At 45.8% G+C, this 26178-nt stretch overlaps 1 protein-coding gene across 2 annotated transcripts in view; it reads right to left on the bottom strand.

Annotated features, from left to right (window-relative positions):
- Window positions 1-16910, bottom strand: part of LOC141132124 (early endosome antigen 1-like) — a 186968-nt gene extending 170058 nt beyond the window's left edge. For both annotated transcript variants that reach the window (XM_073620180.1, XM_073620181.1), the window contains exon 1: window positions 16716-16910. In XM_073620180.1, the coding sequence (XP_073476281.1) occupies window positions 16716-16739 (24 nt within the window). In that variant the 5' untranslated portion in view covers window positions 16740-16910. The remainder of the gene's footprint in view (window positions 1-16715) is intronic.
- Between the last annotated feature and the right edge of the window lie 9268 nt (window positions 16911-26178).

Here is a 26178-nt window from a genome sequence, read left to right as displayed (position 1 = left end):
ACTACAGTACCTAAATTTGTCCATAGGGGACGCTTTAAATGCCTTAACAGGCAGTTTGGAGTCAATTGTGAATTAGGGCCCTATAATTATTCGTCTCACTTCAATGTTTGTGGTAATACCTCACATGTGTAATGCAATGCACGGTTTACATATACGTGCTGAAATTACAGGCATGTTTGCATGTATGTACAGGCAGACAGGGTGCTTTTAAATCTTCCTAAAATTATTTTTATTTTAAATCCTTTTGTCATTTACCTATATTGTTATCACAAGGGGCTAACAAGCCTCCTTGTGATAGCTTTGGGCAGGTGACAGGTACTCTTAAAGGAGACATCAGGGGTCTATTAAACCCCTGATGTCTTCTGCACAGATGTGAAACCAGAACTGACGAAATCTTCACTGCCTTCAGGTTCATTTGTCAGCGAGGAGATGGAGGAACTGATGTTCCTCCATCTCCCCTGTGGGAAGCAGTCCCGGCCACTTACCTTGGGAGAGCCCAGGAACCATGATGGGTAGTAGTGGCGAGAGGGGGAAGGACTGATCACAGCAGTATAAAAGTGATCAGCTGCCTTGATCACTTTTACAAAACAGCAGATCGCTGGCTGAAAAAAAAAAAAAAAACGAAAAAAATAAAAAAAACAGGGCCAAGATCTTGGCTGCAGCTACAGCCATGAACTAACCATTTGCTGTCTTTATATGTACGACAGTCAGCAAGTGGTTAACCCTAAAAAGGATGAACCACTATCATCTTTTAACGCCTCATGGCTGCCCTTGTCTTTAAATACCTCAGACTTCCTCCACGCTATAAGGCTGGCCCCTGCAGTCTCTCCTCCCCTATTCTCTAGAGGTCATAGGTCCTTTGATGTCACCAACCCATTGCAGGGTTCATAACCCTGCAGTGAATGTGAGGACGCAGAGGAACAGTTTACCACTGCAGGTGGGGGAGGAGGAGAGATCCAGCTGCTCAGGAATATGCTGCTGGAATTGAGGATCAGGTAAGTAAAAGTGCTTGTCCTTAAGTGAACATTTAACCTTTGCAGTGCATGGACAGCCCCATCGCAAGGGAAGATTTTTTCCTTTCCCTGGAGTTGGGCTTTAAAAGATTACCTGTGGTGTAATGCTTTTTTTTTTTTTTTTTTAACCAAAACTGCACCTCATAAATCAGTGTTAGATTAAAATAAAAAGTGCTCCTGTAAAATATAAAATGTCTTCTATAATTTGTCCTGGTAATGATATTCATTAAATATTCAACACTATAAAAAATTAAATAGAATGGAAATTTTTTAAATATTAAATGGTTACTAAAATAGAAATAAAAGAAAAAGCACCAGCAGGAAAATATTAGTTAAAGGGAGATGGGGAAGAAGGAATTAATTGGGGATTTGCAGGGTAAAAGGTGGCTAAATAAAATAAAATTTTATTGTCATATGCACCAAAGCCTATTCCTTTGATCTGCAGATGAATGAAAGATTAAATACAAAGTACAAATTTTTGTTTGTTTTTTGCGACTGAACAGTGTGGATAAACAATGAATCAAACAGCTTCTGTATTTCCACAGCAATTTCTGGCAAGCATTTCCAGAGCCAGGAATTGGTGCAACTGAGAAGGGAGGGAAGGCAGAAAGACACCCAATGTCCTCAGCTGGTTAGGTGAACTACTGCTTTGTCATTGCAGGGCAAATTGTCAGGTTCACTTTCACCCCCACCCCCCTCCCTATGACTACATATTCACTTTTCTTTCACTACCCCAACACTAACCCTCTCGCCCAATCATGGAAGGCTTAGTAATATCTGAATAGGCAGCAGAGGGGAGGGGCAGACAAAGTGGCTGCTTTGTAGCACAGCCTATCTCTCCTGTCGGAGTTCCAGAGGTATAGCGATAGCTGTACTCCCAGTGCTGAATAAAAATGTTATTAGTAAAGAAAGGGGTAAGTTCACTAGCTGGCATACACCCCATTGGACTTAACCCTATTTAAAGTGTTTATATGGGTAAGTTTTTTTTTTATAAAAATAGCAAACATTGTATAGTATATTTGCCTGCTCTGTGCAATGGTTTTGCAGAGAACAGCCACAGTCCTCCCCTTTTCGGGTCACTCTCGGTTCTCTGGACTAGGGCTGAAACAACTAATCGACAAACTCAGCTATAGTCTACTATGAAAATAATTCTTAACTATTTTCCTAATTGATTAGTTGGTCAGCCGATTAGTTGGCCTGCATACAGAATGCATTATTTCTTTACATCAGAAAATAAAGTGCAACACATGTGCAGGTCAGTGCACCATCCATACACGTCAGTATACACAGTGCAGCACACATACAGCTCAGTATGTCATTCATACATGTCACTAAGTGTCTGAGAATTTGTGAATGTGTGAGGAGCAATGCCTCACGGGACATGTAGTCCTAGGCAGGAGAAGGAAGTGGGCGATTCTAAAAAGGCAGAAGTAATTTTACCTTGCTATAGGGCCACTCTATACCAGGGGTCTCCACCCCTAGGCCGTGCGCCACATTCAGCCCACTTGTATGTTTTCTCCAGCCCACAGCTCATTCAGACACTGCCGACACAGAACTGCTGGTCTGCTTGCTTTTCTAAACCCCCCGCTGTTCTCGGCAGCAAGTCCCTCCCCTCTACCCAGCAGCACCCACTAGGTCAGTCCTGGGCCTGGCAAGATGAGGGCATTACTCGGGGTGTGTGGAAGCAATCCACACACTCCCAGTAAAAGCCTGGAACTCAGATTTAAAAATGAACGTCAATTTGACCCCAATAACGATTAGAAAATCGACCGAACTTTCTTAAAATGAACATTTTTGAAGGAAAAAAGTGTTTGTGTATGGCCAGCATAAGTGACAGCAGGCACGGGTAGCTTGGATCAAGTTACCTGCCTATGACAAGGGACTGTCATGCATAATATTATATTACAATCTTGTCTGAAAATAATCTGCAAAACATTTCTTTTAGGCTTCTTTTATTTTTTTTTCTTTAAATAAAAATGTGGAGATCTCTCTCTCTCTCAAATATTTTATTATATCTGTTCATGTGACAATAATGAAGAAATTACACTTTGCTACAATGTAAAGTAGTGAGTGGACAGCTTGTATAACAGTGTAAATTTGCTGTCCTCTCAAAATACCTCAATACTGTCAGAAACTATGAATCAGACTGAGACAGAAGTACAGTTAAATGACACTTGTTTAATAATAAAAGTAAATAGAAAAAATGTAGTCAAAACATAGCCAAAGTTCGGTAACCAGAACGGATAGTCAGCCAAGACAGAAAGTCACGGATCAGTGTAGTGGAACAGCAAGCAGGATCTGGAGCCAGAAGGGATGTCAGCCAAGCAAGTCTTGAACAGGAACACAGGAGATTGTTGTGACAAAGTGCCAGCGCTTACATTCTTAGTACCGGGTAAGAATGAGACAATGTAATTGAAACTTGACAAGAAAAGAGCCCATCGCGCCCTTCTAGGAGAGAGGCGTTTAGCCTCAGACAAGAATGTGAGATTCTTATGGTCAGCAAGAATGAGAACCGGCACAGTGGTACCTTCGAGGAGATGTCTCCATTCTTTCAGGACTAAAATGATCGTCAACAGCTCTCTGTCACCAATCTCATAATTGCACTCCGCAGGTGACAATTTCTTAGAAAAGTAGCCACAAGGATGCATAGCACTCTCAGAGGTAAGACGTTGAGACAGAAAGGCACCAGGTACACCAGTCTCAGAAGCATCAACCTCAAGGATAAAAGGTAACGTAGGATCAGGATGTGCCAACACAGGAGCAGAAACAAAAGGCAGCCTTGAGACTCTCAAAGGCCTTAATGGACTCCGGAGACCAACTCTGTGGGTTACCGTTCTTTATGGTCATATCAGTCAGGGGCTTGACCAGAGACGAGAAGTTACGAATAAACTTCCGATAATAGTTGGCAAAGCCCAGAAAACACAGCAGAGGACATAAACCCACGGTTCAGGGGCCACTGTAGGACTGCTGAAAGTTTCTCTGGGTCCATCGAAAAACCAGCGTGAACAGGAATTTAACCTGTTCACGATGGAATTAGCACTTCTCCAAATTACAATAGAGATTGTTCTCTTCGTTTCTGAAGCACACGACAGACATCTGTGTGGTGGCTCTCCAGGGAATTGGAAAATATGAGGATATCGTCGAGATAATCCACCACACATAACTACAACAAATCTTGGAGGACATAGTTAATAAATTCCTGGAAAACTGCTGGGGCGTTACAAAGGCCAAAAGGCATTACGAGGTACTCATAATGGCCTGTTCTGGTAATAAAGGCAGTTTTCCACTCGTCGCCCCTCCTTAATCCTCACGAGATTGTATGCCCCTCTTAAATCAAGCTTTGTGAAAACCATTGCTCCCTTGAGGCGGTCAAATAACTCCATAATCAACTAAATCGGATAGGCATTCTTAATCGTGAAGTTATTGAGACCCCTATAATCAATACAAAGTTCACCACTCTTCTTCTTCACAAAGAAGAAACCAGCAGGAGACAAGGATTTGCGGATGAAACCTCGAGAAAGTACACCTGCAACATACTCCTCCATGGCTCTATCCTCCAAGACAGACAAAGGATAAACCCGGACACGAGAGGTATGGCACCAGGATGAAGGTCAATAGTGCAATCATATGACCGGTGTGGAGGCAAACTACCGGCTTGACCTTTGTCAAAGACATCGCTAAAATCGCAGTACTCCTCCATCAGGAAGGAGAGTGAAGAGGTGCACAGGACCTTGGCTACCTTCTGGAAGCATGGCTTACTGCATTGTGGCAACCAGGAGAGAACCTCAGCACGGAGCCAATCAAAAGAGGAGTTGTGCCTCTGTAACCAAGGATAACCAATAACCAGCGAAAACTTAGGTGAGGAACTAATTTGGAGTTGGATTATCTCATGGTGAAGAGCCCCTTTGGCCATGGACAACGGAACAGCCTCATGAGTCACATGGGCAGGCTGTAGAGGTCTCCCGTCAAGAGCCTCAATGACAAGTGGTGTAAAGAGAGGTCCCCCAAAGAGGGTTGGGACTTTGAAGGCAAGTAAATATAGGTACAAAAAACAAATTTATAGTAACATAATTTATTAAATATTATGATAAAAAGTCAATATATGCATAACACAGCACTTGACTATTTAAGAAAAATATCAAAAATATACAGTAAATACAAAATGACACTAGTATTGTCTCCTAAATAGAGATTACGCCGGACGCGTTTCAGGATCTTGTCCTTTCTTCAGGGGCATTCCCTTATGGAGAACAGTGTGTATCTATAATAAAAACATACATTAACGTTGAGAAACAAAGAAACAAGGGGCATGTAGTGAGCATTGTTGAGGGCGGGAAAACAACCACCAAACCACCCATGCGGCCATAACCCTACCACCAAATATAAAAAAACAAATGTAACCTGGTATAAAAAAGAAGATTAACTGCTAGATGTCAACCGAGAATAGGAGATAAAATCCAAACATCAGGCTAAGGCAATCCTTTAGGACCAAGTAATGGTTGATAACCACTGAGTTCAAACATTAGCTGTCAAGAGGCAACCAGAACCGAATGCTTTAATTGCAGGATGCCCACAAAGGAACATCAGAGTCATCAAAAGAGGGGATGATAGTACCTGTACGATTTATATAAGATGACAAAAAAAAATAAAAAATAGAAAAATGTAATATAATTATATTTCTCCATGTTTAAATGAATTGCATATTTAATATGTTGAAATGAACTACCATTATTGGCATAGATTAAATGACAATTAACCACAAAAATATGAACTAAAGGCATATATGCGTTATTCTTCAATCAGGACATAAAAAGTCAGAGCCATTATTGCTTAAAGATAAAAAAAAAAAAAAAAAAGTAAATAAACATTCATCTGTTCTGGCTCAACTAGAATTGAACTACAATCCATAAGGCAAGAAGTGCTACAGCTACTCGAGGCGGGTGCCTGCACAGAGACTGGAGCAGCAGCAGGGATGACCTGCAACACAGGTTGTACCGGAGCAGCCACAGTGGGAGATTCCAGGTGAGCCATGTGACTTAGGAGCATTTGTAACACCATGGCAAACTGATCCATGCAGTGATCCTGTTCATCCAATCTGGAAAAATTCAGTGTAGTGGAAAAGCAAGCAGGATCTGGAGCCAGAAGGGATGTCAGCCAAGCAAGTCTTAAACAGGAACGCAGGAGATAGTCTCTGTGACGTTGACCAAGGCGAAGGCAGAGATCCTCTGGGCTGGACGGCTTAAGTAGGCAGGACTGACGAGCAAGATATCATCAACAGGTGCGTAACTGTGGAGAGATAGGAGCTGGCAATTAGCCGACAGCTGAGTGGGCAGCTCAGAAAAGAAAGGGCTGAGCCCAGCCCTGGCAAATACACAGCCATTGATGTCTAAACTGCTGACAACAAAAGAGTACACTCTTTCACCAGAGCTTCACAGGTTGCCCTTGGAGTCCTCTTCCACTTCTCCATGACGACATCACGGAGCTGGTGGATGTTAAAAACCTTGCGCTCTTCCACCTTCCGTTTGAGGATGCCCCACAGATGATCAATAGGGTTTAGGTCTGGAGACATGCTTGACCAGTCAATCACCTTTACCGTCAGCTTCTTTAGCAAGGCAGTGGTGATCTCGGAGGTATGTTTAGGGGGTTGTTATGTTGGGAAACTGCCCTGCGGCCCAGTCTCCGAAGGGAGGAGATCATGCTCTGCTTCAGTATGTCACAGTACATGTTGGCATTCATGGTTCCCTCAATGAACTGTAGCTCCCCAGTTCCGGCAGCACTCATGCAGCCCCAGACCATGTAACTCCCACCACCATGCTTGACTGTAGGCAAGACACACTTGTCTTTGTACTCCTCACCTGGTTGCCGCCACACACACTTGACACCATCTGAACCAAATAAGTTTATCTTGGTCTCATCAGACCACAGGACATAGTTCCAGTAATCCATGCCTTTAGTCTGCTTGTCTCCAGCAAACTGTTTGCAGGCTTTCTTGTGCATCATCTTTAGAAGAGGCTTCCTTCTGGGATGACAGCCATGCAGACCAATTTGATGCAGTGTGCAGCGTATGGTCTGAGCACTTACAGGCTGACCCCCCCACCCCTTCAACCTCTGCAGCAATGCTGGCAGCACTTATATGTCTATTTCCCAAAGACAACCTCTGGATATGATGCTCAGCACATGTACCCAACTTCTTTGGTTGACCATGGAGAGGCCTCTTCTGAGTGGAACCTGTCCTGTTAAACCGCTGTATGGTCTTGGTCACCATGCTGCAGCTCAGTTTCAGGGTCTTGGCAATCTTCTTATAGCCTAGGCCATCTTTATGTGGAGCAACAATTCTTTTTTTCAGATCCTCAGAGAGTTCTTTGCTATGAGGTGCCATGTTGAACTTCCGGTGATCAGTATGAGAGAGTGAGAGCGATAACACCAAATTTAACACACCTGTTCCCCATTCATACCTGAGACCTTGTAACACTAACGAGTCACATGACACCGGGGAGGGAAAATGGCTAATTGGGCCTAATTTGGCCATTTTACATAGGGGTGTACTCACTTTTGTTGCCAGCGGTTTAGACATTAATGGCTGCGTGTTAAGTTATTTTGAGGGGACAGCAAATTTACACTGTTATACAAGCTGTACACTCACTATTTTACATTGTAGCAAAGTGTCATTTCTTCAGGCTCGGTTCACACGGGGGCGACTTGTCAGGCGACCTAGCCGCCTGACAAGTCGCCTCCCGTTCTGTACAATGGAACCGTTCTAATCGGAGCGACGCAAGTCGCTCTGACTTAGAAGAAAGGTTCCTGTACTACTTTGGGGGCGACTTGCATAGACTTCTATACAGAAGTCGTCTTGCAAGTCGCCCCGGCAGTCGTGTGCAGGTCGCCTCGGTGAGGCGACCTGCAAGTCGTGCCGCGTCTAGTGTGAACCGGCACTCAGTGTTGTCACATGAAAAGAAATATTTAAATATTTACAAAAATGTGAGGGGTCAGGTGTATTCACTTTTGTGAGATACTATATGCACACAGTATTTCTTCTATTTGTTATTCTCAGAGTGGATTAGATATTTTGTCTCCTAACCATATAGCTGGTTATTTATATTTACCACTGCATATACAGTAGATATTCAAGGATAAATTGTCTTTTTTTTTAAACTTTACATATTACCTAATTTTAACACCACACTTTTTTTTAATGTATTTTTTTTTAAGGTTTTTATCCGATTAATCGAAACAATAAATCAGCCAACTAATTGATTATATCATTAGTTGCAGCCCTACTCTGGACCCCTCCCCCTGCCGAGTGCCCCCATAGCAAGCCGCTTGCAATGGAGGCACTTGTGCATGCTCGCTCCCAAGCCCCACTCTGTGTGTCCATAAGATACACAGAGCGTAGCTCATACTAGCCCCATGCTCTCTCCTCCCTGGCTGTGATTGACAGCAGTGGGAGCCAATGGCTCCTGCTGCTTTATATCAGCCAATGTGGAGCGAGAGAACCCGAGGAAGCCTCGGCTCTCGTGCACATTGCTGGATTGGGATCGGGCTCAGGTAAGTATCAGGGGGCCTGGGGGGGGACTGCACACTGAAGGTTTTTTACCTTCATGCATAGACTGCATGAAGATATAGAACCTTCAGCCTCTAGAACCACTTTAAGCCATTTTAAAAAGGGTTGTCATTTCTGAAGTTCTGTTTTAAGCAGTGCGACTTGAGCCAGGTCTGCAACTGGAGAATGAACAAGCAACGTTGAAGACATCCACCTTCCGTGCCCCCTTCCAGTAGACATGCTCACAGACATAACTGTGCAAAGAAATGCAGCCTGACTCTCTTGGAGTGTTATTACATGAGGTTGATATCTCAGATTCAGACACTTATGCGATTCTTGCTAAAAATTCTGTTTTTTATTATGAACATATCCTTGGATTACACGTTTTTAATACCTACCTGGATATCAGCATTGTAAACTAGAAAAAATGCTGCACTTCTTATCTCTGAGTCAGAGGCCCCACCTATGTACTACACACTGATAACGACCTACACACATTCTCTTTTACTTGCTTAATCCAGCTTGCTGAGTTGCACGCTAAATGGTTGTGTGTGCTGACAGCTGTACCCCACACTGCTCCATATGTAAAGTGCTAACAGCTTCTCAGAACTGTCCCTGAAACCTATACTTAAATATTCATAATGCTATGCAGCCTCTGAGAAAAATACAGCTAGTGGTGTGGCCATGTTACCTAGCAGAATGCTATATTTCACCCATCAAAACCAAATCAGACCATGTACTTCAACTTCGAGCAGCAGGGCAGAAGTGCTGAAACTCGATCAATAATGAACAACTTATGACACCCTGCTGGTTTCCTCTTCCAATAAAGTATGGCTGAGCATGCTTTATATCTTCTGGATTAGATCAGTATTGATCGGCATCTGACGTCTGTCTCATGCAAAATTGAAAGGGAAATTAAAGCCACAAGCATCTTTACATATTCATAAAGAGAAAAATAAGTTACCTCTAGTCAGATGTATTATATGCTAAGCTCCATCCTGTTTACTGTATATTTTATTCATTTCTGACTGCTGAATCCACTTCCGGTACTCTATTACTTCAAAGTAAATGGTTTACCCTCCCCTTGTACATGTACAAAATGCCTTCTCTTACCAAAATATATAAATACTGTCTTCAGCTTGTTCAATTAAAGTGGAACTAAACCTTCCTCACCTTTAGGCTCTATGCACGCTGGACGTTAAAATAACGTTAAAAAAAACCCAGTAGCTTTGCAGTGAGTCTTTCAATGTTTTTCAACATTTTTGCAATAGTGTTTATTCACAGTTTTTAGCATTTTTCCACGTTTTTTTTTAACCGGTTCCTGACCGACTGCTGCAGTTATACTGCGGCAGAATGGCTCCCCTGCGTGAGCCGTAGTAGCTGTACTTCGGCCCTCTAAGACGCTGTAGGAGGCGCGCGTGTTCGCAGCGTGTGCCCAGAGCCAATGCGAGTGCCCGGCAGGCGCGATGACCGCCAGGCACCTGCGACCGCCCGTGACAGAGCGAGAACCGGGCTCTGTGTGTGTAAACACACACAGAGCCCGGTTCTCTCAGGGGAGAGGAGACAGATTGTGTGTTCATACTAAGTATAAACACTGATCTCTCTCCTCCCCTAGTCAGTCCCAGCCCACCCACAGTTAGAACACACCTAGGGAACACAGTTAACCCCTTGATCGCCCCCTAATGTTAACCCCTTCCCTGCCAATGACATTTATACAGTAATCAGTGCATTTTTATAGCACTGATCGCTGTATAATTGTCAATGGTCACAAAAATGTGTCAAAAGTGTCCGGTCTGTCCGCCGCAATATCACAGTCCCTATAAAAAAAAGCCATAAAACTATCCCCCATTTTGTAGACGCTATAACTTTTGCATAAACCAATCAATATACACTTATTGCAATTTTTTTTTTACCAAAAATATGTAGAAGAATACATATCGGCCTAAACTTAGGAATTTTTTAAAATTGGGATATATATTATAGCAAAATTAAAAGATATTGTGTTTTTTTCAAAAATGATGCTCTTCTGTTCTTTATAGCTCAAAAAATAAAAACTGCAGAGGTGATCAAATAACACCAAAAGAAAGCTCCATTTGTGAGGAAAAAAAAAGATGTCAATTTTGTTTGGGTACAAAGTCGCACAACCACACAATTGTCAGTTAAATCGACGCAGTGCCATATCGCAAAAAATGGCCTGGACATTGAGCAGCCAAATCTTCAGGGGCTGAAGTGGTTAAGAAAATTTTTTATTTTTTTTTTCAATGGATCAAAAACGTTAAAAAACGCTGGTGAGCCACATTTGAGGGTTTATCGACATATATCAGCGTTTAAAATTTTTAACAGCCCATGAACTCCACTGCTGATAAACATCCAAAAATATCCATGTATGCATGGACACATAGGATAACAGAGGGGAGTTTATGCCCGTTTATGAGCTTCAGTGTGCATGGAGCATTAAAGCCAAGGAAGCTGCCATCTTAGCCTCTGTTTGATCTGCAGTTGCCATGGTGCTGCATGTGATCAGTTATGACACCAGCCATTTGATGGCATGTCAGTTCAGTTGACAGAACAAGCACCTGTGACAGTTATCATTCACGGCATACCTTGAATGTAACAGTTTTGGAAACTGTTAATTAATGGGCTTAGTTCCACTTTAAACCCATCGTTTTAATTGTTTAACCACTTCAGATCCGGGCCATTGCCAAACGACGGCAACAGCGCGGATCTACATGAGCGGCCTGAGCGCCCCCTGCAGGGCGCACGCGGCGCGCTCGGTGATCAGCGAGTCTATGAGACTCGTCTGATCACAGATCAGAGTAAGGGGTCGGTCCCGACCCCTTACCACATGATCAGCTGTCAGCCAATGACAGCTGATCATGTGACATCAACAGAGCCGGTAATCGGTTATTTTTCCTCCTCGTGCTGACAGCGTGAGGAGGAAAAAAAAAACCTGATCACCATCAGTCCCGATCACGGTGATCATCTGCCCCTGCCAGTGACACAGCAATAGGCAGCAGAGCTGCCTACCAGTGCCCGCCAGCGTCACCCATCAGTGCCCACAGTGCCACCCATCAGCGCCCACATCAGTGCAACAACAGTGCTGCACATCAGTGCCATCTATCAGTGCCTATCAGTGTCACCTAACAGTGCCCATAAGTGCCCATCAGTGCCGCCCATCACTGCCCCCCATCAGTGCCGCCCATCAGTGGTACCTATCATTGCCGCCCATCAGCACCCATCAGTGGCCATCAGTGCCGCCTTATCTGTGCCCATCAGTACCGCCTTATCTGTCCCCATCAGTGCCGCCATAACTGTGCCCATCAGTGCAGCCTATCAGTGCATATCAATGAAGGAGAAAAATTACCTGTTTGCAAAATTTTATAACAAACTATTAAACATGATTTTTTTTTTCAAAAATTTCCATCTTTTTTTGTTTGTTTAGCAAAAAATAAAAACCCCAGCTGTGATTAAATATCAAAAAAAAAAAGTTATATTCCCAGCATACCAGAAATGCTTGTATTCTCAACTGAACTGTCAAACCATCAAACACAGATTGACCACTTTCACCCCTTTCCTGCCCAGGCCTATTTTCAGCTTTCAGCGCTGTCCGTACCCATATGAAATTTTTATCATTTTTTGAAACAGATAGAGCTTACTTTTATGGTATTTCATCACCACTGATGGGCACTAATAGGCGACACTGAGCACTGCAATGATTATCAGTGTCCCCTATCACACTTGCCAGTTACCGGCTCTCCTCACCTCACACTGTGACAGCGCGTAAGGGAAGGAATGGCGATAACCAGCAGGCCTGGTTACATGTAATGAGCTGTAATTGGACACAGCTGATCACATGGTAAAAGGCCTCTGTGATTGGCCCTTTACCCTGATCTGTCAGAAGGATACAGTGATCACAGAACGCACTGGATGCAAGCCCCAGGGGGTGTGCAGGGAATGTAGTTCTGGGCAGATGTCCATTAATGCCCTCCCTGAACTAGATGGCCGTGCTGTAGAATAAGTGGTTAAAATGGCAGTTTTCTTGGCTGCAAAGGATACATTTTGGTTTAGTTTAGGTCCATTTTAACTGAACAAGCTCAAAACAGTATTTGGTTGGCATTAGGGTTGCAGCGATACTAGTATCGGTATTGGTGCCGACACCGAGTATTTGCACAAGTACCGGTACTTGTGCAAATGCACCCATACCTGAAACCGATACATTCATACTCGGTTCTTTGAGCTGTCAGTGGTCTCCCCTGTTGACAGCTGAAGTGTTAAAGAAGTCCGGTAATTGGAGCTGTCAAAAAAAAAAGCAGCTGGCAATGTTTATTAACAACATTGCTCTGCCGCTGAAACACTAAAATAAAAAGAAACATTGGGGGTTATTTACGAAAGGCAAATCCACTTTGCACTGCAAGTGCACTTGAAAGTGCAGTTGCTCTAAATCTAAGGGGTAGATCTGAAATGAGGGGAAGCTCTGCTGATTTTATCATCCAATCATGTGCAAGCTAAATTGCTGTTTTTTATCTTCCTTGCATGTCCCCCTCGGATCCAGAGCGACTGCACTTCCAAGTGCACTTGCAGTGCAAAGTGGATTTTCCTTTAGTAAATAACCCCCATTGTTTCTTTTTGAATCTTTCTGTTTCTTCATCTGCAGATCAAAGGGATGAATAAATGTTTCTCTGTTTAACCCCTTATAAACCCTTAATTTACTCTAATCAGCCTTAATTAACTCCCTATTCTCCTCCATTTAATTATTTTCCTTTTTTTTTTTTTTTTTTGTTCACGTCGATTTTACAAACGATAAACAATTAAAATTTTTATTTGTTTGCTTTGTTAGTGAATATTTTTACACATATATATTAACATGTATTTACACATTTCACATTGAAAAAGCGCAAAATTTTTTAAAAATCTATTTATTTCAGTTGTAAATAATTTTTCAGTGATTTGCACCATTGCCGACAGCTGAAGTGAATACAAAACGGTTGCAGTAGGTATCGATAATTGGTATCGGGGAGTACTAAAAAGTATCGGTACTCGTACAAAAATGGTATCGGTGCATCCCTAGTTGCCATGCACAGCTGATCCAGATACTGCCTGCTCCAGTTTTGATAAAGTCCCCTCAAGGTGTTCTGTGAATGGACGAGAGCTTTGGATCTCATACACAGAAGCTGCACTGTTGTGTAACTGCCTATCAATTCTCCTAGTCCATTCAGAGTACTTCTTGCACCCTGTTCAAAAAATACAAGGCATTCTGTGAATGGAAAGGGGAGAGGAAATAGAGGGTAAACAACAGCATTCCTTCCCTGCATTAGAGCCACAGCTCCCATAGACTTGGCACCGAAAGTAGAGTGCTGGCTGTAGTATCCGGTGGGCAGAAATATATGAAAGTATACAGTAAACACAGTGGAGCCAAGTATGACAAGAAGGTAAAATGGAGGGTGACAATAATAGCACTGCAATGTAGGACAGAGGATGTCAACGAACGCCAGGGCCGCATTGAAAAAAACAGGATGACAACACCAGCACTGCACTGTCACAAGGAGGGTCACAACACCAGCTGAGTATGTTATATGCCTGACAAGAGACGGTAAGATGGAGGGTGACAACACCTGCCCTGCATTGTCATCGGGAGGGTGACAACACCACCACTGCATTATAAGACAAGAATGACAACACCACTGCTGCATAATCATACGGATGGTAACAACACCACTGCTACATTTTCCTATGTGGGGTGACCAAACACACACTCCATTGTCCTATGGAGGGTGACAGCATCAGCCCTGCATTGTCACTGGGAGGATGACAACACCAGCATTACATTGTCATTAAGAGGGTGACAACACCAGCATTGTATTTTTATACTGAACGCAACAAGACGACTGGTGAAGTCATACAGAGGGGGACAATACCTCCACTACATTGTCATATGTGGGGAGGCAACACTGGCCCTGCACTGTCCTAGGGAGGGTGACAACACAGGCCCTGCATTGTCCTACGGGGGGTGACAACACCGGCCCTGCACTGTCCTATGGAGGGTGACAACACCGGCCCTTCATTGCCCTATGGGGGGCGACAACACCGGCCCTGCACTGTCCTACGGAGGGTGACAACACCGGCCCATCATTGTCCTATGGAGGGTGACAACACCGGCCCTGCACTGTCCTAGGGAGGGTGACAACACTGGCCCTGCACTGTCCTAGGGAGGGTGACAACACTGGCCCTGCACTGTCCTAGGGAGGGTGACAACACTGGCCCTGCACTGTCCTAGGGAGCGTGACAACACCGGCCCTTCATTGTCCTAGGGAGGGTGACAACACCGGCCCTGCACTGTCCTAGGGAGGGTGACAACACCGGCCCTTCATTGTCCTAGGGAGGGTGACAACACCGGCCCTGCACTGTCCTAGGGAGGGTGACAACACCGGCCCTTCATTGTCCTAGGGAGGGTGACAACACCGGCCCTGCACTGTCCTAGGGAGGGTGACAACACCGGCCCTTCATTGTCCTAGGGAGGGTGACAACACCGGCCCTGCACTGTCCTAGGGAAGGTGACAAGACCGGCCCTGCACTGTCCTAGGGAGGGTGACAACACCGGCCCTGCACTGTCCTAGGGAGGGTGACAACACCGGCCCTTCATTGTCCTAGGGAGGGTGACAACACCGGCTCTGCACTGTCCTAGGGAAGGTGACAACACCGGCCCTTCATTGTCCTAGGGAGGGTGACAACACCAGCCCTGCACTGTCCTAGGGAGGGTGACAACACCGGCCCTGCACTGTCCTAGGGAGGGTGACAACACCGGCCCTGCACTGTCCTAGGGAGGGTGACAACACCGGCCCTGCACTGTCCTGGGGAGAGTGACAACACCGGCCCTTCATTGTCCTAGGGAGGGTGACAACACCGGCCCTGCACTGTCCTAGGGAGGGTGACAACACCGGCCCTTCATTGTCCTAGGGAGGGTGACAACACCGGCCCTGCACTGTCCTAGGGAGGGTGACAACACCGGCCCTTCATTGTCCTAGGGAGGGTGACAACACCGGCCCTGCACTGTCCTAGGGAAGGTGACAAGACCGGCCCTGCACTGTCCTAGGGAGGGTGACAACACCGGCCCTGCACTGTCCTAGGGAGGGTGACAACACCGGCCCTTCATTGTCCTAGGGAGGGTGACAACACCGGCTCTGCACTGTCCTAGGGAGGGTGACAACACCGGCCCTGCACTGTCCTAGGGAGGGTGACAACACCGGCCCTGCACTGTCCTAGGGAGGGTGACAACACCGGCCCTTCATTGTCCTAGGGAGGGTGACAACACCGGCTCTGCACTGTCCTAGGGAAGGTGACAACACCGGCCCTTCATTGTCCTAGGGAGGGTGACAACACCAGCCCTGCACTGTCCTAGGGAGGGTGACAACACCGGCCCTGCACTGTCCTAGGGAGGGTGACAACACCGGCCCTGCACTGTCCTAGGGAGGGTGACAACACCGGCCCTGCACTGTCCTGGGGAGAGTGACAACACCGGCCCTTCATTGTCCTAGGGAGGGTGACAACACCAGCCCTGCACTGTCCTAGGGAGGGTGACAACACCGGCCCTGCACTGTCCTAGGGAGAGTGACAACACCGGCCCTTCATTGTCCTAGGGAGGGTGACAACACCAGCCCTGCACTGTCCTAGGGAAGGTGACAACACCGGCCCTGCACTGTCCTAGGGAGAGTGACAACACCGGCCCTGCACTGTTCTAGGGAGGGTGACAACACCGGCCCTTCATTGTCTTATGGAGGGTGACAACACCGGCCCTGCACTGTCCTATGAAGGGTTGTCACTCTGATAAAGAAAATTCCAGGGATGAAAGCAGCCTTAATCTAGCAGCTCTTACTACATCTAGAGACAAGTGAAGAAGCTGTGAGAGCTCCATGATACAAGATATCTTGTGGGGTGGAGGGCCTGTGATGGACATCCAACCCTGTGTATCCTCCCAGGCCTCGTCCAATGACTGATGAGAGAAGATCCCATGCAGTGACAGGCCTGGGCAGGGAGTCGGTGTGGCCTGTCATGTGACCCGGGAGATGAAGCCACCCAGCTCAGGCCCAGCTCTGCTCCCACTCTGCCCAGCCAGACACACACCCCCACAGCTCTGGGAAGCGCCATTCACGTGCACAGCTCCTCACCATCTGTAGTATCCTCCGGAACATGGCTGTGCCGGTCAGTGCAGGAGACGGTGCGGGGGACAGGGGCGGCTGTGAGCGGCTCGGCCTTGTCTTCTCCTAATTCTTCACCAGGCAGATCCTACTGGCATAGGGGATGTCTTTTCTTCTCGATCATTCAAACCAACGACAATGTTTACACTCCAAACCTTTCTGTTCTGTCAGACTAAGCTCAGGTCTCTCTGCTGCCACCTAGCAGACCTCCAGAGCAGCACATGCTCCCTCTGTTCTGCAAGTCCTGTAAACTTTGCTGGGGATTATTTTTAGAGATCTTTTCTTCCAACCCCAGGATGATCCATATTGTAGTCGACCTTAACCACTACAGCCCAGGAAGGATTTACCTCCTTCCTGACCAAGCCCTTTTTTGCGATTCGGCACTGCATCGCTTTAACTGACAATTGCGCAGTCGTGCGACGTTGTACCCAAACAAAATTGACGTTCTTTTTTCCCCACAAATAGAGCTTTCTTTTGATGGTATTTGATCACCTCTGCGGTTTTTATTTTTTGCGCTATAAACAAAAAAAGAGCGACAATTTTGAAAGAAAAGCAATATTTTGTACTTTTTGCTATAATAAATAGCCCCAAAAAATATATAAACAAACAGATTTCTTCTACAGTCCAGGACAATATGTATTCTTCTACATATTTTTGGTAAAAAAAAAATCGCAAAAGCATATAGTAATTGGTTTGCGCAAAAGTTATCACATCTACAAAATAGGGGATAGATTTATGCCATTCTTTTGAATATTTTTTTTTTATTAGTAATGGCGTCGATCTGCGATTTTTATCGTGACTGCGACATTGCAGCGGACAGATCGGACACTTTTGACACTATCTTGAGACCACTGACATTTATACAGCGATCAGTGCTAGAAAAGTACACTGATTACTGTGTAAATGACACTGGCAGGGAAGGGGTTTAACACTAGGGGGCGATCAAGGGGTTAAGTGTGTTCCCTCAGTGAGTTCTAACTGTAGGGGGGATGGGCTCACTAGAACATGACAGAGATCACTGCTCCAGATCACTGGGAGCAGTAGATCCCTGTCATGTTGCTAGGCAGAACAGGGCAATGCCTTGTTCACATAGGCATCTCCCAGTTCTGCCTCTCCATGCCATGATCACGGCCCACCAACAGACATCAAGACCACAGCGTGCACTCGCCCGCTAGCCACGGATGACACAGCGACGTACAGGTACGTTGTTTTGCGCACCCGTGCCACTTTGCCGACGTATATCAGGTGGTTAACCACTTTAGCCCCCCGGAAGGATTTATCCCCTTAATGACCGTTGGTTTAACTGACAATTGCGCGGTTGTGCGACGTTGTACCTAAACAAAACTGATGTGCTTTTTTCCCCACAAATAGAGCTTTCTTTTGGTGGAATTTGATCACCTCTGCAGTTTTTATTTTTTGCGCTATAAACAAAAAAAGAGAGACAATTTTGAAAAAAAAAAAAACAATATTTTTTACTTTTTGCTATAATAAATATCCCCCAAAAAAATGAAAAAAAAAATAGCGTTAAGCGTATATTGATTGGTTTGCGCAAAAGTTATAGCATCTACAAAATAGGGGATATATTTATGGCATTTTTATTATTAATTTTTTTTTTTTACTAGTAGTGGCAGTGGTCAGCGGTTTTTAGCAGGACTGCGGCATTGCGGCGGACAGATCGGACACTTTTGACACCTTTTTGGGACCATTGACAACAATATAGCGATCAGTGCTATAAAAATGCACTGATTACTGTATAAAAGACACTGGCAGGGAAGGGGTTAACACTAGGGGGCGATCAAGAGGATAAGTGTTCCCTAGGGAGGCGTTTCTAACTGTGGGGGCAGTGGACTGACTGGGAGTAGAGAGAGATTGATGTTCCTGATCACTAGGAATAGGCGATCACTCTGTACTCCCCTGACAGAACGGGGATCTGTTTGTTTACATTGACAGATCCCCATTCTGCCTCTCTGTGGAGCGATCGTGGGTGGCCAGCAGACACCGCGGCCGCCGGCCACACACATCAGCTCCGGCACCATGCCGACGTGCCCGCTGTATCTATTACACGAACCGAAGTACCGGTATGGTGATTTGCGCAATAGAGCCTACCTGCTGCCGTATATCGGCAGCGGCTGGTCGGCAAGTGGTTAAAGTATAACTCCACTTTCCTGCTTGTGTGATTGGCTCATTGATTTTCCCAGAAGTCTACACTAGGATTCAAGTCAGATTTCAAGCATCCACGCAACAAAAATATCATCTAAAGGGATGCAGGCCCTGCAATTTTCCTCATTAGAGCCCTGCAGATGCAGCATCTGGTTCATAATTAAGAAACCATTCCCATTAGATTCACTTACCACATGGACACAGACAAACAAATAGAGATTCCTTCAGAATAACAAAAGGTAGGAATCTGCAACAAAGTTTGTTAAAATCCTTGTAATGTACATAGATCACCCAGAGGGGAATGTTTCTTCTCAACAAATTGGAGTTACTCTTTAAGGCTGCATCCATGTTATAGCTTTTCGTGAACATGTGCAAAAATGCGTTGCGCATATGCACCTTGTCACACTTTCAATGGGTTGCCCTACATGCAACAAACGTGATGGAACAAAAAAAAAAAAAGAAACAAACGTGGCAAAGAATCTCATGCATCTTTTTTTCGAACATTTTGCAGTTTTTAACCACGCTTTTGTTACACATTTTCTTGCATGAAAACACGTCTGTTTCACTTTGCAATAAATGGCACAGCAAGCACAACACACATTTTTTGCATATCCCCGAAATGCTATAGTGTGAATGCAGCAGGTCCCATTCACCCCTGAACGTTTTGCAGTTCGAAGCTTCCAAATGCTCAACATACAAAATCACCCGGTTTTCAGTCGTTCTTGTTCATACCTAAGCATAGTGGGCTTAACCCACTAAAGAATATCTCATGAGATAATTGAATCATGTGACACATTTTCTCCAATTATATCATGAGATGTTGAAAATGTCAATTCACTATCACCTTATGAGTTGTTTACCTCACAAATCAAAAACATGAGGTAAATAACTCATAAAATGCCATCACAGTCAATTCATTAAAGGAAATGAATAGTTAAATGCACAAGTTAAATAAGTAATGGTCATGACAGGATGTGACGCCCCCACCTTTAGTGTACTGTCCTGGAACGTCCGGGGGCTCAATTCTAAATTTAAGAGAGCGGTGCTCTTCAAATACCTCAAATTGCATTCCCCACATATGGTAATTTTACAGGAAACGCACCGTATGGGCAGCAAACTACTGGCACTGAAAAAGCCATGGATCCAGAGAGCCTTCCACGCCTCTTATTCCATATATGCCAGAGGGGGTCACAATCCTGATCAGTAAATCTTTCCCATGTGTGATGGAACATGTTCACACTGAACCCCAGGGTAAATATGTGTTAATAGTGTTCACTGTCTGGGGTGTCCAATATATTGTGGTAGGTGTATACATCCCCCCTCCTTTTTCCTCCTCCACCTTATACACCATTCTAGAGAAAATCACTCCATACTGCCCAGCCAGGCTGTTACTCATGGGCGATTTCAATGCTATTCTGGCCCCAGACCTGGACAGACCTACCAACCCCCCCCCCCCCCCCAAAAAGTTCTCTCATGGCCAGAGGCGCTAGGTGTATCTGAGGTGTGGAGATGGAAACATCTCACGACCAGAGCATACTCCTTTTTCTCCAATACACATAAAACTTCCTCCCACATTGATCTCGCCTTTGCCAACCCGACTATGCTGACAGATGTATTAGACGCCTCATATTTGCCCAGCGGACTCTCAGATCACTGCCCCCTACTCCTTACCATTCGCTCTCCGTCCTCTCATTCCTTGTCCCTTTGGCACCTGGGGACCCATTGGATCTCCCATGCTGACCAAATACCATTCCACCACGCTTAGCGGAGTATTGGGATCCTAATACAGGGTCCTCCTCCACAGCAGTGACCTAGGACGCCTTTAAGGCTTTTACCAGAGGGCAATACATCTCTTTTATTGCTGGGATCTGGAGAGAGCAAGCTGCTACCACTACTGCCCTACAGACCGCTGCGCAATCCCAATCAGACATCTATGCTGCCGACCCCACTGACACACACTTTTGACTCCCTCAATGCAGCAAAACGCGAGTTACTAGACTTGACCTTTACCGGAACAAACAACGTTTTTTTGAACTGGGAGACCATACCGGTCGCCTTCTGGCGATGCTGTCACAACATGACAAACCCTTGACGGTGATCCCTAATGTAATGTCCCCTTCGGGAGGATCGGCCTCTTCCCTGTCAGACATACTAGAGGCCTTCCGCCAGTACTACAGCTCCCTCTATACCTCAGTGCTACCCTCGGACTTCCAGCCACGGGACCTAGCACCCTGGCTGGACCCCTTGGCACTTGGCTGGTTGTCTGATGGGGAGAGAAATTCCCTAATGAGGCAGATTACCCCGGAGGAGGTACTGAAGGTGATTAGGTCCTTCTCCACGGGGAAGTCTCCAGGCCCAGATGGAATACCCATTGAGTTCTACAAAACTCATGGGGACCTGCTGGCCCCCAAATTGGCCCAGCTTTATTCCCAATGTTTGGCTGATGGTGCCCTCCCGGCTTCTATGGGTCATGCCCACGTCATTCTCATCCATAAAGCGTCTAAAGACCCCACATCCTGAGCCTCCTACAGGCAAATCGCCCTACTTAATATAGACTTCAAGATCCTCACCAAATTACTAACCACGAGACTACAGCCCCTACTACCATCTGTCATTGAGACTGACCAGACTGATTTCATTGCCAACAGGGCGACAGATGTAAATTGAGATGCCTGTTCACTAACATACATGCGCAACATCTCAATGAGAGATCTAGGGTGGTGGCCTCCCTGGACATTGAAAAGGCCTTCTCTGGGAGGTCCTCCGGAGGATGGGGTTCCCCCCGATCTTCATTGAGTGGATGAAGGTCCTTTACTGTGAACCCACCTCGGCCATTAAGCTGGGGGGGGCCTGTCACAGTCCTGCCATCTTTCCAGGGGCACGCGGCAGGGCTGCCCTCTCTCTCCAGCCTTATTTGCCATTGCGATGGAGCCACTTGCGGAGGCTCTTCGCACCTCTCCTCACCTTATGGGGCTGCAGGTTGGCTGGCTGGAGGAGAGGGTCGCCCTATACACAGACGACCTCCTACTTTTCCTCAATAACATGGGCCCATCGCTCGAGGGAGCCCTACAGGTCCTTAACTCCTTTTCCTCTGTCACGAGCCTCAGAGTTAACTGGACAAAATCTCTCCTGTTCCCCATAGACTCTGCAGCCCGTGCCACAGCTCCCACTGACATCCCTCTACAATGGGTCGAGAATTTTAAATACCTAGGGGTGGTGGTCTCTAGGCAGGCTTCTGACTACTTACCCCTAAACCTGTCCCCGGTAGTTCAGGAGGCTCGGCAACGGCTGAAGGCATGGGAATCATTGCCTCTTTCACTGTTGGGACGTATAAATTTGTTCAAAATGAAAATAATACCCAAATTCACATACTTATTTCTCCACTCTCCACAGTGGATTCCTAAACCTTTTTTCATATGTCTACATCGCCTCCTCGCCTCTTTCATATGGGGATCCCAATCCCCCAAATACAGCTGGACCACACTGATAAAACGCCCGACCTCCCAAGGTGGCTTGGCATGTCCAGATCTATATAAGTACTATCTAGCCACCCAGCTAGTAACGGCTGCTTGGTGGCTCAATCCAGACATCTCCAACCCAGCTACCCAGGTCGAGACGGCAGTGCTGGGATCCCTAGAGGCGCTCAAATTCTTGCTCTTTGGAGCCCCCCCAGGGCCCCCATCCACTGACACCCTCCATGCGCACCACGCCGCGTGCATGGGGGGCAGGTCTCAAAATAGAAAAATACCCTCAACAGGCAATCTCAACCAATGCCCCCCTTTGGCTAAACACAACCCTGGAGCACATCTATAAATTGCCCGAGCCCCATGCCTGGACCAAATTTAACATCAAAACCGTGACACTAATTGTCTCCAGCCAGTCCCTAGTCCCACTTTCCAAACTGAACTCTGATTTTAACATACCACAGTCCTACATACCCACTTCGCAATTATATTCACACTTGATTATCACCTCTCTCCCGACTTTGGAAAAGCTAAGATCCAAATGGTCTCATGACATCCCCGATTTTGACAACAATGACTGGGATGACATGTGGGATTTTCCATTTAGCTCCCTGGTCGCTCTGAGAGATCGCCTGATCCAATTCAAGATAGTCCATCGGGCATATTTCACCCCTCATAGACTACACAAAATGAACCCCGACTCCCCTCCCGGATGTTGGAGATGTGGTGGGATTCCTGGGGACTTCACCCATATCTTCTGGATCTGCCCAGGAATTGTCAGGTACTGGAGATATTAGACTTTATCACGCAAACCACTTCTGTGCCACTACAACCATTAATATCAATCTGCATGCTAGGCCTGATAGAATAACTAATTCCTACGGTTTTGGAATGCACGCTGGTGGGATTGCTCCTGTTCTATGCCCACAAAGCCATAGCCCTTAGTTGGCGCAAATCAACCCCCCCCCCACCTCTCTCCCTGTGGAAACAACTAATCAACAATATCTAACCTCTACATAAAGACACGTATGCCAACAGAGGCTGCCCCAACAAATACGTCAAGGTCTGGTATAAATGGCTGGCAGATCCCTCCACTGCTTCGGAGGCCTCCTAGTAGATTCCGATCACAAAATAGCTCCCAAGCAGATGTCGAGTGGACACAATGAATCTATAATGTGTTTTCATATCATGTACAACTGTGAATAGCACTCTCCCAGTGACCCAGTGAACTGTGCTGCTGTAACTATTATCATAATTTATATTTCATGTAAGGCCAATGTATGTTTAAGTGTTTGTTCTCTTTTTTGTTTCTTTTTTTGAAAATTAATAAAAAGACTTTTTAAAAAAAAAAGTAATGGTCCAGGCATGAGGTATTTAAAGAATGTAAAAATATATTCGCCAATTTGGAGTAGTCTCTACCTTTTTGGATCAGTTTCTCAACAGTAATACATAGAAACCTAAATATGGAAAAACACAGAATCATTGGGGATGATTTACTTAAAGTGGAGTTCCACCCAAAAGTGCTGGTGAGCCCCTGACATGCCACATTTGACATGTAATTTTTTTTGGGGGGGGGGGAGTGGGTACCCTGTTTTTACAGGCATCCAGCTCTAACTTCCTCCCCTGGTGCCGCGGCGCCAGAAGAAAGATCACCCCCTCTCCCTCCCTACAATCTTCTGGGACCTGTGACGTGATTACCCGGCCATTCACAGCGCACAGCTCGGCTCGCGCATGCGCAGTGCGCGTGCGGCTGTGAAGCCACAGCCGGGCACCCACAGTTATGCCCCGTACACACGGTCGGACTTTGTTCGGACATTCCGACAACAAAATCCTAGGATTTTTTCCGACGGATGTTGGCTCAAACTTGTCTTGCATGCACACGGTCACACAAAGTTGTCGGAAAATCCGATCATTCTAAACGCGGTGACGTAAAACACGTACATCGGGACTATAAATGGGGCAGTGGCCAATAGCTTTCATCTCTTTATTTATTCTGAGCATGTGTGGCACTTTGTCCGTCGGATTTGTGTACACACGATCGGAATTTCCGACAACGGATTTTGTTGTCGGAAAATTTTATATCCTGCTCTCAAACTTTGTGTGTCAGAAAATCCGATGGAAAATGTGTGATGGAGCCTACATACGGTCGGAATTTCCGACAACGAGGTCCTATCACACATTTTCCGTCGGAAAATCCGACCGTGTGTACAGGGCATTAGAGTGCCAGCGCCACGGAGAGGTGGGGGAGAGGAGCGAGGATTCCTGCACCAGCATCGCTGGACCGTGGGACAGGTGAGTGTCTGATTATAAAAAGTCAGCAGCTACACTTTTTGTAGCTGCTGACTTTTAAATGGGTGGAACTCCTCTTTAAAGTATAACTAAAGTCAAAACGGTTTTTATAGTGTCTGTGCCCCTGTTCGGGAGATTCCTGGGTTTCTACCCTGCTGTGCTCATTATGAGGGGCTCCCACCATTCCTGTGCTGTGCTGACTTCCCCGAGGAAGAGCACAGGGATGAGCACAGCACAAGGATGGTGGGAGCCCCTCATAATGAGCACAGCAGGGCTACAAACCCAGGAAGTCAGCACAGGGATGGTGGGAGCCCCTCATAATGAGCACAGCAGGGGTACAAACCCAGGAAGTCATCACAGCACAGGGATGGTGGGAGCCCCCTCATAATGAGCACAGCAGGGGTACAGCCCCAGGAGGAAGTCAGCACAGCACAGGGATGGTGGGAGTCCCCTCATAATGAGCATAATGAGGCTGACGACTGCCATATTGAGACTCTTCATAACGAACGTTCGTAATTGTTATGAAAAGTTAACGAACCTAATGAAAATTCGTATTTCATAAGAATCCAAATTGAATTTGGGACACGAATTCCGAAATAGGAATTAACGGCCAATACGAAACGGAGCGGAACGAAACGAAACAAAATTAATTTATTGACAGCGCACATGTCTAGTCCTGTGAAAGCAGCTTCCCTTTGTATTCTGGACACATTTTTTCTTTTGTATTAATACATATGCTACAGGGACCACACTGACTTAGTGAGTTGGCGTGATTCTATGGTTTAAATCATATTACAGCTTTATTAGCACTAAAGACTGACAGGGGTTCTAACAGTGGCGGCTAGTGCTCAATATTTTTGGGGGGGGGACAAACTAACACCATCCCTCCTCCCCGGTGGGGGACGGAAGACGGCGATCACCCCCACCTCCCTCTCCCCGCGAGAGACAGATGGCAGCAATCCCCCCTATGGGCGGGAGACGGACATGAATGTGCTTTGGTGCTTCTATCGGTGAGCCCATGCGATCGGCGAGCCAGAGAAGGAATCCGCCGAAGTTCCCCATAGAGAATGCCAGATGGTCCCTTTGACTCTCGGAGGTCCGGGCGTGATGTTATGACATCACGTCCATCCTGGCAGTTGTAAATACTGCCGTGAACTCAGCTGGAAAGCCAAGATCATTCTGTTTGTTTTGTTTTTTTTATCTCAGGCTTTCCAGCCTGGAGGAGAGATGTAGGGTCTTATTGACACCACATCTCTCTATAAAGAGGATCTGTCATGCACTATTCCTATAACAAGGGATGTTTGCATTCCTTGTAATAGGAATAAAAGCGATTAAAAAAAAAAAATTAAAGGGAAAGTATGAAAATAAAACTAAAAAAAAAAAAAAAGTAAAGTGCTCCCGTCCCCACGTGCTTGCATGCAGAAGCGAACGCATACATAAGCCACGCCCTCATATGTAAACGACTATCAAACCACACATGTTAAAGCAAGAGCAAAAATTCTATCCCAAGGCCTCCTCTG

Source organism: Aquarana catesbeiana, linkage group LG03 (genome assembly GCF_042186555.1).
Source record: "Aquarana catesbeiana isolate 2022-GZ linkage group LG03, ASM4218655v1, whole genome shotgun sequence".
Lineage (NCBI taxonomy): Eukaryota > Metazoa > Chordata > Amphibia > Anura > Ranidae > Aquarana > Aquarana catesbeiana.
Note: the sequence above shows the minus strand (reverse complement) of the source record. Positions and strands in the feature narration are given on the sequence as shown.